The following is a 13395-nucleotide window of genomic DNA, read 5'->3' as shown; positions in this document are numbered from 1 at the left end:
TGGAAATGTTAGACATTTTGAATCTAGTCAAAGCTTTTATTTTGTAACAGTTGACCACGCCCCTAACGAAAAGCCACTAGACGAGTACAAACGTCGTAAAATACCAGAGTGTTTTACGGCCTCGCGCCATTTTAAGAAAGGAACGGCTCGTTCAGCTTGGCGAGGATACACGTTGGTTATTGTGTGGACCGAAATACACACAGAATACTGAAGATATTCAAGAAGTTCACGCACGAAGATTTCCTACAGACAGACGCAGAGGGGTTTTTGCTCTAAAATCGGAGGTTTCGTCGGAACCGAATGAGAAACAGGTAATTCACAATCGGAGGCCGCCCGTGCAAATGTTGACGATCTCTGATCCGATCAGGAGAAACGGTGAATTAGTTGACCATAAGCAGGATTGAGTTTTGGTTTACACGTGTCTTACAGAACGTGCACTTCTATTATTTGTCTGAAGCGTTTCGGTTTGTTCACTATATCATGTATAGTATTGGAAATGCGGATTAGTTAATCAATAATGTAACGTTAGTTCGGTTCGAGCATAGAAATGTTTGTTTGCAAGAAGCTAACCGAGGTAACGTTAGCAGGCACTGCTAGCTAAGGTACAAGCTTCGCAAAAACGGTTTAGGGTATGTTACTTAACTGATGCAGATACTAGGAAATGCTTAGATGTGAAAAACACTACGTTTAACGTTACATGTTAACTTTACCAACATCTATTTGTCCCTTCTGTGTTTTTGAGCGATCAATAAAAAAATGAAATCTCCATGTATCATGTTCCAACTCCAATTGTAGATCTGGTGTTTGGGACTTTTGTTAAATGTTGTTCTGGATTGTAAGTTAATGCATTTCTTCTTCCTAGGTGAACAATGACTCAGTTTCTTCCCCCGAACCTGTTGGCATTGTTTGCCCCGCGGGACCCGATACCGTTTCTGCCTCAACTGGAGAAGCTTCCCCATGAGAAACATCACAACCAGCCGTACTGCGGAATTGCCCCTTTCATCCGGCATTTTGAGGTGCTTTTTGCCATTTTATGTAAAATATTATTGTATATTTATGGGTTTTAAAAGGGCTGCCAAACATTACACGCCAAGCCTTTGCATCACATATGCAACAAGCTTCTGATAAAAGTACAAAAGATATTTTAATCAACATTATGTGGTATTGTTATATAATGAAGTTTTGTTACCCGCTGTTGGTTAGGACCCCAGAGATGCTCCACCACCCACAAGAGCAGAGACGCGGGATGAGAGGTTGGAGAGAAAGGTGAGCCTTTTTTGAGTGAATTGAGTTTGAGAATTGAGTTTATTCTTGGTTTCTGATGCTGAATGCCTTTGACAGTATTTCATTCAGTGATATTGTTTTGTACGTTCAAGAGATTTTGAACAATTTTTTTTTCGCAAGAGATGACGTTAGAGAGAAAGATGTTTCGTAGAGAAAAATTAAACGCTAGGCTGATTACCGAAATTTTTTTTTTTTTTTTTTTTTTTAAAAGCTTCTTTTTTTTTGCTATTGTCGACTGAATAATTTCGGTTGTCAAACTTTTGGTGCATCCCTACTTTTTTGTAAGGTTATTTAAGAAAATGGTCCCCAGTTTCACAGACATGATTTAAGCCAAGTCCTAGACTAAAATGGAAGTCCGAGCTGTTTCAACTAAAAGAAACTTGCAGTGACTGATCTTAAAATATACCGGCGTCTTTGTTGTTTCTCAAAATGCACACCAGTAGTGTTTTTTGTTTTCCTTCTAAGCCATGATTATTAAAATAGCTTAAATGTCTTAATTGAACTATGGCCTAATCCTGCTCTATGAAACTGGGCCTTGATATGTTGAAGTTACACTGAGTAGGATAAATTTTTTTTTTTTAAGATCCTTAAAAGTGAGAGCATGGAAGATTTTCCTTGTGGGAGTTTATTTATATTTAGTTTTTATTTATTTTATCAATCCGAACTTCAAGAGTCCGCTAAACGCATCTCTTCCATCTTTATTTGATCCTCTAACTCTTGCAGCTCCAGGGCTCGACATTAACGCTTGTCCGCTTGTCCGGGACAAGTGGATTTTGTGAAAGGGCAAGTGAAAGAGAATTTTACTTGCCCGACCGGACAAGTAACCTGATTAAAACATCAATTACAAACAATAACTAGCTCAGCAACAAAACTTTTGTGAGAATGATTCTGATTGTATTACTTACGGTGACTGAAAACGGACCGTATCACATACGTTATCAAGCTCGTGCAGCCTATCTGATTCACGGAAAATTAAAACTAATAGGCACAATAGCACCCACAAAGAAATATACATACTGCGGTAGAAAAAAAGATAAATATTGTATAATATATTAAATAGGTAAGCACCATTAAGATTGCAAACGTGACATTGATTTTACACAACAGTAGTTCAATAAACTAGTAGTTAATATTAACTGACTTACATTTTAGAGTAGACACATCATTGACCGTTTTTGCTAACGAAAATGGTTCTAAGCAAAGCCACAGCAGAACAGTCACGAATCTCCGAGCAACACAGCTGTGTTTCAGTACTGAATGATTTAGCATTTTTTAATGAATCAGGTGAGTCAGGGAACGAACTGGTTGAATCCGTCTATGGTTGAATCCGTGACTCATTCATTAAGGCAGTGACTTACTGCCACCTATTGGTGGTTCGGTTTCATATTTAAAAGTATTGCATTTTTCCAACATTTTAGATTTATATGTTAAAAAAGTAAAACATTAACCTTATAACACAAGAATTTTACTGTGTAAATGCATTTTTTTGGAACCTCTTATCTTCATTAAACAGTCTGAGTAAATACATTTAAATGTAAGTTTTTCCTGTGCAGTGGAAAGATGGAGTTTGTTGATACTGATTTAATTTGAATGGTAACCATACAGAGTCTAATTATTCAAATTGAATGTATTCATAAAATTTAAGAATTTGATGTGAATGATGACACCTACATTTAGCAAGATTACGAAAACAAAGTTAAAAAGTGTCCTAGAAATCAATTTTAGGCATATATCACAAATATTCAGATTAAAGTAAGACCTTATAAAGTAGTGATGAGACTATTGCTTCACAATGGATTAATATACATTAAAAAAAGGCATTTTTTTTCCCTGGACAAGTAATTTTTTTACTCGGACAAGTGAATGTCTAATTTACTTGTCCGAAGGACAAGCACATGTCAAAGCTTAATGTCAAGCCCTGCAGCTCTATTGTAATTCTATTCAAAAATGGGCCTTTTAGGCTTATTCTCTATTAATATTGCTTGTTTAAAAAAAAAAAACTAACACTAGCTTCACTGTTCATGTTGTATTATATCTCTATTAATTTGCTTACTGCTTGTTTTCTTAAAAAAAACTAGCTAACACTAGCTTCTCTGTTCTTATTGTATTCTATCGATCTATTTTAGGCCTCTAACACTAGCTTGCTTGCTTCTTTTTTTTTATTCTATTTTCTTATTTAATAAAAAAAAAACTTGATACGTCTACTGCGTTAGTCTAAATGAGACTTTTCATAGCACTTGCATGTTATTGCTCTTTTGTTGTTTTTGATTGCTTTGGATAAAAGCAATCTGCTAAATGTGAATGTAATATGGTCCATTGTAATTTGAATTGCAGAGAAGGGAGAAGATGGAAAGGAGGCAAGTTGTGGTGGAAACAGAACTGAAGCTATGTAAGTATCTGAACTCATTAAGTGAATCAATACAACACTATTATCAAATCTTAATGTTTCTTGTTTTTCCCATAGGGGACCCACACAATGATCCTAATGCTCAAGGGGATGCGTTTAAGACCTTGTTTGTGGCTCGAATTGTGAGTGTTTTTGTCAGCTGATGAGAATCTAAATGTTTAGAAATGCTGTCCTGAAGACACATCTTAACATGTTTGTTTTCTGTTTATGTAGAATTATGACACCACAGAATCCAAACTACGACGTGAGTTTGAAGTCTATGGTCCTATCAAACGGGTAAGTTGGACAAAATATGTATAGAGGCTTTTCACGACGCGTCATCAATCGGCCATATTGGCTGCACTGAATGTAACATTTTACGGGTCATTTCTGCTGAAAATGTTCAGTTATTATGTTTTGGGCTGTACTAATTGATCAGATCGGGAAAAACATTTGAAGTACTATAGACTGGCAAAAGTTATAACAAATAGAGACAAAAGTGCAAAAAAAACTGTCTGAGGAACAGAAGTTTGTGGTTGGCTAAACTGAACCAGGATCCAGGGCAAGAATTTTGACAATTCCTGTTTGTTCTTACCATTTCTGGTCAGGTAGGTGAAATATTAGGCTAATATCGGAATTAATACTGCTCATGTGTCTTTCCCAACTATTAACTTTAGTTTGTCAAAATATTGCACCATTTCCTGCTTACTAAGTCCAACATATGACTTATCAGCTTCCATGTGTTTTTCCATGGTTTAGACAGCATAAATTTAGCAGAACAACGCATCCGGTAGTACATTAACAGTGCAATCCATGCTGTTTACGTCCGAGTATCTCCAATATGACCGTCTATCCGAGTAACTGACCAAACTGCAACATGTGTGCAAACCCTCTATTATGCACTTGTTATGCTACTATGTTTATTCTGCAATCTCATCCCTGAATTGATCTTGTTTTTTAGATCTATATTGTGTACAACAAGAAAACCAGCAAACCAAGAGGCTATGCATTCATTGAATACGAACACGAGAGAGACATGCACTGTGAGTAACCAAGACTTCTCATTATTCTTTAAATTCCTTAAATGACTAAAAGCAAGGTCTGGAACAGCTACGCCATCTGTTACCACAATGAGTCAATCATTGACTTTTCTTCCCTTGAAAACTATTAATTTATATTATAAGCAACAAAGTATGTTGTTCATAGTCCATTTTTTCAATGACCACATATTTAGATGTAGCCAACCATTCAATATTTAAATGTTGCATATGAGAATGTTTCTCTGTCAAGTTATGAAACTCCATTTGTGTGTATGTGTGCTTGTATGACCGCTTGTCAACCCTATTATGTCTGTGTTTGTAGTATATTCCTGTTTTTACCCCCGTGTGTATGTGTTTTGCATTTGGTGTGAGTGTGACGGTTCAGCACGTGGGGTAAAAGTGGCGTGTGGCTGTGCGTTAGCCCAACACACATTCTGATGAATGTTGCCACTTTATGGCATCTCTGTAATGTTTAGGCAGTGTGACATAGCAGTGTGTTTCCGGCCGGAGCGGTGATGGTAAGCTAAAGGCTAAGGCCGTCTGTAGTGACAAAGGTGACCCATTTACTTACACACCTGTTCATGTCTGGTGCACAAACAGTCGTTAATATCAAGGCTTTTTATAACTGAGTTCACACAGGGGCGTTCATTATTGAAGTGTTGCGGAGCGAGTCAATGCTTTTTATTAATTGTGTGTTGTTCTCATTGCTACTGCAGCCGCCTATCTCTGATGGCTATTGGCCAGAGCTGGCTTGCAGATCATGATGATGGTTTTGATACATCTACACCCTACTACCACAGCTCAGTATATGGTTGGTATGATGGGTTTGTATGATGGGTAAGATTTCTTTACACCCCTCATCTAATTCTAGGCCGTTAGGTGAACCAAATCACCGCCCCATTTTAGGGCTAAACATTTGGCTTCCCGTTTTGAGTGTGGCTTGGGGCAGTGGTAGTGCGTTTGAGCCTGTCATTAATCTGTTCTATTAAAGCCATCGTAATGGTACTAATGCGGTTATACTTTGCAAGATGTAAACTGCATGACCGTTGCATTTGAAACAAGGCGGTGCAGTAACGAGAACCTGTTGGATGTAATGCAACGATGCATGCATCACTGAATTGCTGAGTTATGTCAAAGTGAAAGCTGATCTTGATTTAATTCATTTATTTTTTTGGTTGGATATTAAAAACGTGCAGAATAGGTGCTTTAATTAAAATAAAATTGAGCAAAGTTGTTTGGCAGTTTTGGCAAACAAAAACGTTATTTTAATAGGAATCTAGTCAAGAATTTTGCATTTATGCAGGGCATTTGTTCGCAGATTTTGCTATGGGTTCAAGTTGGTATTGCAAATTTGCTGCAATGACCAACAGAAAGCTGCTTGGTTTGAAAGTGACTTCTTTGTCACCCGTGGTTCATGTACCGCTACACTATAAACAATGAACCTCTTTTTCCGTGAAATTGTGACTGCATGACGATATCAAAATCTCATGATATGATATCTCATTGTCCACAATATATTTTTTGGCATATATAAAAAAGACAAATGAAGACTTGGAAAAAAACCTAACATTTTGTACATTTTAAAGTTAAATTCTAACACACTTTGAGAATTCAAAATTAAGAGCTTCAACCTATAACTCTTAACTAAGAAAACGTAAGACAGAAGTCAGTGAATTGACTTGTACCTGAACTTTTAAAAGGGATTCAACCTTTTTTTTGTTTGTTAAACTGTCTCAGTCTAAATTGCAATCACAATGGTGTTTTAGGAACAAATACAATAACAACAATAAGAGTAATAACCATATATTGTAAAACAATTGCACTGTAAAATACATAAATTAATATTTCATAGGTATATTTTTGCTTTACATTACAGTAGAGAAATTATAATTACATTACAATTACAACTTTCCTAATTTCTACACTTGAAAGAGATATTTTGAATTTGGGCTACAGTTATGTTACCCATTTAGACTGCTAGCTGTCAGCAATTCATACTGCACTTAAAGGGATAGTTCACCCAAAAATGAAAATTTGATGTTTATCTGCTTACGTAAGCAGATAAACATCAAATTTTCATTTTTGGGTGAACTATCCCTTTAAGATTTTATTGAAAACCAATGACAGTAGAGCTTTTAGGCCAGGACCATAACTCTGTTTTATTAAGCAAACGGCGCTTATTTGGTGGTAATTTTAATGCGCGTATATAAGCATAATGTGCACCGTAATGTTTGTAATTTGGCTTTAATAGAATGGATTACCAATGGCATTGGATATCAAATCACTGCATGGAGCCCAATTACATTTAAAGTCTCTTGGTGTCGTGGATTCACCTTGTACAGCTTTCATAGTTAAATTTAGTCCCAGAATTCTTCTTAGAGATGCTTAATCCATAAGTCAAATTTCCATTTAGGCTAAGAAGTGAGGAGCTGCATGGAGAGTAACCTTTCCTATGTGTACAAACTAGCTCTTTAAATCTTTATCTATACAACTCCTATAAGTGAGCTGAAAAAATGACATGGATACAACCAATAAAATAAGTAGAAATGTTTTTACTTCCCTACCATTTCATTTCTGATACTTCTCTAAATTTTAGATTTAAAATTTAAGAATTGTGAGCGATCTTTATAAATGACTTGTGAGGCAGATTTCGTCAAGAATATGAGAGCTTTTGTTATGGACATGAGGGTGGTTGGTAAGCCCCTCCTATTGGTTAGGTAGGTGAGGGTTGTGGTAAGGCCCTCTGTTAACTGATAAAAATGAGGGTGGTTGGTAAGGCCCTCGTGCTGGGTAGGTGCCTTGAGGGTGTTTGGTAAGCCCCTCTAGTTTGGTAGTCTGAGGGTTGCTGGTAAGGCCCTCGTGTTGAGATGTAAGGAGAGGTGTGTGCGAAAGAACTTAAGGGTTTGATGGTAAGGCCCTCACTATGGGTTTCAACTGAACGTCGTCGACAGTGCAGACCAGAGTAGCTTCGTGGATTTCGTCATATCGCTTGTTGAAGGATTGGATCCATAATTCCTTGATTCAAGGTTGTCCAGTTTTGGTAAAAAAATACAAAAAATTGAGTACTGAAGGGGACATTTTGATTCAAGGCAGCTGGAATCACCAGGCTACGTTTCCGTGGGGTTTTCCATCAAGGACTTCCATCCTTGCCAGGTGTTATGGTAAGATAGCATCTCCAGGTAATGTGGAAACACTGAGATAATTACTAAATACTTAAGGGCTTAGACTTTTATCTTAGTCCAGCAGACTTAAAAGGACCCAAGGTATTGGCCGTATCGAAGAGAATTTGGTAACTTATTTAAAAGCTGTAATTCTAGCAAATCTGTTATTTATAATATAGAGTCTAAAAGTTAAGCTCTGCAAAATGTTTTTTTCTTTCCCCTTTGGTTTGTCCTGATGTGAGTGTGAATGGTGCTTTGATGCTCATAGAAAGTATGGGTGTGAATGAATGTTTCTGAAAGAGTTTGGAGAATGGTTTGTGTGGCTTTTAACTTAACTGTGTTCACTAAGTGCCTTTTTTTTCAAGATTTAATGAGAATAAAACGGCATTAACAGGCGGTTAATCTGGATCACCCTAAATTTGGTGATGACTTGTGTGGTCCAAGCTGTGGCTATAATGCTTCCTTGATTTTGTGAACTGCCTTGATTTTATTTGCTTATGTTCTTTAGCACTCAAATGTTCCTTTACACTTTTTGAACATTAGAGAGATGGCATTTTTTTTCCTGATTTTTACAAAGCTTTTCAAAGCACATGCTTTAGTTTCTTTGAACTTTGTCAAATGATGTCTGGATTTTGAATTTTCATACCGAGTCTTTAGATGCCCCTGCAACATTATCACATTCCCTACTGCGTTAATCTTAAAGCTATTCAGAAACTTGAAATATTCACTTTAGGCTTTATTGGTGAAATTGGCATATTAATCATATGAATTTCTATACAGGAGTTTTCCGAAGCATTGTGCTTTGAATTTATTTCAAGGTATGCAGTATTGCCTAAATTTATAATAAAAATTGAGCACTACTGTCTAGCTTTTTAATAGGGCTTTTTTTTTGTAATAATTGTTGGTGTGCCTCAACCCAAGCGTGTAATCGTTAACTTGACGTGAGGTAGAGTATTTTTATTTTATTTCTTATTGATGGTGACAACATTGTCAATCAATTTCTCATTACTGGTGGCTTATCCGTTCAGAGGTAAGCGTGTGCCTTTAAATAGCTTAACATGTTTGAATGGAGTTCATCCCAAATTCAAGGTATGTAGCAGGAAATACTATTGTGTGTATTCTTGTTTCTCATTGTCCACCTCTTTCTTTCTCTGTATTCTCCTTATTCCCTTCATCCCTCAATCTCCTCTTTTCTACTGCTCGTCTATCAACTCCTCTAGCTGCCTACAAGCACGCAGATGGCAAAAAGATTGATGGACGCAGAGTGCTTGTTGATGTTGAAAGAGGACGAACGGTCAAAGGATGGCGCCCACGGAGACTTGGTGAGTATTTATTTTTTTATTTTATTTTTCTTATCAAGTGTTTTCTAGACCTTGGATATCCTGTGCTGCTCCTGGAGGCCTAATGTCCTGTAGAGTTTGGCCCCAGACTGCCCCAACTTCTTTGAAGTTTCTATTAATCCAGAAGATACTTAGGCCCTGTCCTAAATGGCACACTTCATGTGCACTTACACTCTTGCAGACTTGCAATGGCTGCCTTTTAAAATTTCAGTACTGATTGGTAACGGTTGATACTTTTGACAACAATAGGCCGCTGCATGCGTAGGGTGTCCCGTTCATCGTTTTGGCTTTCAGAAGGGTGCTCAAGAGCATTCCCTTTGCAGCTGCTATGCACCCTTAATACACACCTCTGCCAAAGCTGCACTGTGGCAAGCTTTGACTGTCGGTAGAAGTCTGCCACAAAGAAACATTACGTCCCGAAAGTGAGGACTCGAAGGAACACTGCAAGGGTTTAGGGTGGACCCTAGACTGGACCTTTTATTGGTTTTCTGGTAGTGGCCCACCAGGAGCAGGATTGGACACTTCTGTTCAAGAGCAAAACTCTGAAAGAGCCTGGATCTCCCGGGCTGGAGTTGCCCACACCTTGTTAGGACAGCAAGTATTACTTCACATCTTGATTGTACTTTTATTTCACTATCCAGGTGTCCAAGTTACTATCAATCCAGAAGTAACTTATTAGCTGGTTTTCAGGATAGCGTCCCTCCAGGAGCAGCATTGGACACTTATTCTTGAGCAGGGGTGCCCAAACTCGGTCCTGTAGGGAGTTTAGAGAGTTTAGCTCCAACCCCAATTAGACACACCTGAACCAGCTAATCAAGTTCTTACTAGGCATAATAGAAACTTCTCGACAGGTATGTTCAGGCAAGTTGGAGCTAAACTCTGCGGGACACTGGCTCTTCGGGACCAAGTTTGGGCACCCCTGTTCTAGAGCAAGGCTCTGAAGAACAGTGGATGTCCAGGGCCAGAGTTGACCACCCCTGGCTGGGATAGCAAGTATTACTTCACATCTTCATTTTAAAATTTTTTTCACTGTCCAGGTGGAGGTCTTGGTGGTACAAGGCGAGGAGGGGCAGATGTCAACATCAAGCACTCTGGCAGAGATGACACTTCCCGCTATGATGACCGACCAATTGGAAGGTAAGTTGCGTGGGGCATGATTGTGTTTTTAAGTAGGTACGTTTCTTTCTTCTAATCCTGACCTCTGTTGTTTATTATCCTGCAGTGACCGCGATCGGGATCGTGAACGCAGGGAACGCAGTCGGGAACGAGACAGAGAAAGGGACCGTGGTGACCGTGGTGAGCGTGGTGAGCGCCGCCGTTCACGATCCCGAGAGAGACGCAGACGCACCAGGTCTCATGAGCGTGAGAGGGCCGTTGCGGCTCCAGCGGAGGAGGCAGCAGCAGGTGGTGGTGGTGGTGGCGGCCGGCGCCGAGAAAGGGAACGAGACCGAGCTGGTGCCGGAGACAGCCGAGAGAGGAGTAGAGACCGAGATAGAGAAAGGGACCGCAAGAGGAGAAGCAGGAGCAGGGATAGAAAGAGAGACCGAGAGAGAGGGAAGGGTGCGGTTGGAGGAGAGGAAGGCATGGGTGGGCTAGTTGATGGCATGATGCCAGAAGGAGGAGATAGGGGTATGGAGGACCCCTTGGGTGGTGAGCCAGGACGAGGTGAGGAGGGAGGGCCCGAAGGAGAGGAGAGAGGAAGGGATCGAGACAAGGACAGGGAGAGAGACCGTGACAGGAAGCGCAGCCACAGAGATAAAGATAGAGACAGAGACCGGGAAAGAAGGCGAGACAGGGATAGAGATCGTGAACACAAGCGGGACCGGGGCGATCGGGATCGTGGGGACCGTAGGGAAGACAGACACGTATCGTCCTCGGGAGATCAGGAGGGTTTGGGTAATGGAGGTGAAGAGGGTGAAGAACAATTGCCGCCACAATCAGAAGAAGGTTCACAGGATGGGATGAGGATGATGATGATGGATCAGGATTCCATGCAGTCAGGAGAGGGCTATGCCTCCAATGAGAATGGATACAGGATGGAGGGCCAGGGTGATGAGTACTGAAAGTGCCACCATTGTGTGAATGATTCAAGATTATCCAGTTGATTGGATTCACAAATATCCTCAACCATTATTTAAGGCCTCCACCCTTTGCTTGCACTATGTCCACAGTGTGTAAGTATTATACTGTACTACCAACAGCTGTCACTGAGAGAGTTTAGTGTCTCCCTGGTAAAAAGCGTCCTTTTGTTAAAACTCAAAGATAATGTAGTTAAACTGTGAGCTTTTTTGTTTTGTTTTTGAGCCCGGTTATTTTATTTGTGGGGCTTTGTTTGCGTAAAACTTCACTAAATAACTAGCCTTATGATGCATTTGAAATCCCTGTTTAACATCAGCTCGGTATCAAGTGACTGCACTGCTAGGAAGAGATCTCTTGACTGAGGTACTGTGTTGTATTACAGTGTAGTATATTCAGTATGATGGGTAACTGTCAGATAATTGGTGGTTTAGTACCGTTATGTCCATTTTCATAGATGTTTGTTGATTACAGGAGTAATTGCTTGATTTAAAACCTTATCTGTACAATGTTCCTTTTATATCTGCCCCCCATTTATTTTTTCTATCTTTTTCTTGTATATTTTGTTTTATATTTGGTTCAGTATGTGGATCGTTTGCAAATTGTACAGTGGCCCCTAATTTTACTGAACAAAGGTGGCAAACATTGACACAAATGTGTTTTTTAAATAGGAATGTCTGCAGTGGGTTCACAAATCGCTCTTAATTTTTTTTTTTTTTTTTTTGAGCTTGTATCTCTGTTAGTATTGGTTCTGCTTTTCATTGAATAAATACTTTTTATTGCCAAATTATTTGTTTGTCTTGATTCCTTATTTCTAAAGTCTTGTCTTGTAAACTATATTGTCAGATTAGCCACTAGGGGACCAGTTGTATAAACTCGATTAAGAAAGAGTCTTAAAGGAAACCCCGGGTACTAGTATGCCTTAATATAACATCGATGACGTCTCTTACTGAAATATGTAGTTTCTAACCCATGAAAGATTTACATTTTTCTAAAAATCCACAATTTTATACATATTTCGGACTGTGGCGAAGCTGTTATTTCGATGACATGAAATTGTTTTACTCTGTGAGCCATTTTTACCACAACACAACTTGGCAAAAAATACTGATACAATGACCACAGCTACTGCAAGAACTTTTAGGAGGCAAAGGATGTAAGCGTAGGCTTAAACCAAATGCTGTATCATTGTTTTTATTTTTCCCCCACAAAGAGTCTGGATATCAAGTGAAATCCATGCTGAGAAACTCCTTCAGTTGCTGTGACGGCATGTTAACATCTTGCCAGGATGGCATCTAGCTTTTCATGTCTGTCGTTTGTAATCATTTTTAGTAGCTGTGGTCTACTCCAAGACATCAGGGTTGAAGTGGAGAGAACAAAGATGCGGGTCTTTAGTGAGTTTTATTTGTCCACAGGCATATTCCCATTTCTTTGTATTTTTTGCCCTTTGACTGAAAATTATAACCAAAAGCCACACAATGTAGCATCGTATCAGTATTTTAAGTTGTGTTGCGTTAAAAATAGCAGGTAGCACCCTGAGTGCAGCCATTTCACATCATTTAAAATAATGGTGCCCACCATAGTCCAATATATGTATAAAATAATGTGGATTTTGAAAATAACTTAAATCTTTCATTGGTTTTATACCACATATTTCAGTTAGAGACATTTACATTATACTAAGTCTTAAAGGAGTAGTTCACTTTCAGAACAAAAATTTACAGATAATGTACTCACCCCCTTGTCATCCAAGATGTTCATGTCTGTCTGTCTTTGGTCGTAAAGAAATGTTTTTTGAGGAAAACATTTCAGGATTTCTCTCCATATAATGGACTTCTATGGTGCCCCTGAGTTTGAACTTCCAAAATGCAGCTTCAAAGAAAAAAGGGTCTTATCTAGTGAAATGATCGGTTATTTTCTAAAAACATTTACAATTTATATACTTTTTAATCTCTACACAGAGTACACACAGAGCTAGACAAGACAAGCACATTTGAGGTTAAAAAGTATATAAACTAATTATTAATTTTTTTTTTTAGAAAATAACCAATTGATTTGATAGATAAGACCCATCTTTCCTCGGCTGGGATCATTTAGAGCCCTTTGAA

At 38.7% G+C, this 13395-nt stretch overlaps 1 protein-coding gene across 1 annotated transcript; it reads left to right on the top strand.

Moving 5' to 3' along the window:
- The first annotated feature begins 130 nt into the window (after nucleotides 1-130).
- snrnp70 (small nuclear ribonucleoprotein 70 (U1)) lies at nucleotides 131-11844 on the top strand. The gene is made up of 10 exons (XM_073840572.1): nucleotides 131-311; nucleotides 863-1016; nucleotides 1204-1266; nucleotides 3619-3673; nucleotides 3749-3813; nucleotides 3905-3967; nucleotides 4632-4713; nucleotides 9092-9193; nucleotides 10249-10348; nucleotides 10434-11844. Exons 2-10 carry the CDS (start codon nucleotides 870-872, stop codon nucleotides 11272-11274), a joined length of 1518 nt encoding a protein of 505 aa, XP_073696673.1. The 5' UTR covers nucleotides 131-311; nucleotides 863-869; the 3' UTR covers nucleotides 11275-11844.
- Nucleotides 11845-13395: the final 1551 nt, after the last annotated feature.

Source organism: Garra rufa, chromosome 1 (assembly GCF_049309525.1).
Source record: "Garra rufa chromosome 1, GarRuf1.0, whole genome shotgun sequence".
NCBI lineage: Eukaryota > Metazoa > Chordata > Actinopteri > Cypriniformes > Cyprinidae > Garra > Garra rufa.
The sequence above is the reverse complement of the archived record's forward strand: the minus strand, read 5'-3'. Positions and strand labels throughout refer to the sequence as shown.

What these genes read in the sequence shown, in the direction of transcription:
- snrnp70 (XM_073840572.1), top strand. Translation starts at nt 870, where the DNA reads ATGACTCAGTTTCTTCCCCCGAACCTGTTGGCATTGTTTGCCCCGCGG. An exon ending in TCTATGGTCCTATCAAACGG is followed by an intron (nt 3,968 to 4,631) that starts GTAAGTTGGACA and finishes CTTGTTTTTTAG; the next exon opens with ATCTATATTGTGTACAACAA. An exon ending in ATGGCGCCCACGGAGACTTG is followed by an intron (nt 9,194 to 10,248) that starts GTGAGTATTTAT and finishes TTCACTGTCCAG; the next exon opens with GTGGAGGTCTTGGTGGTACA.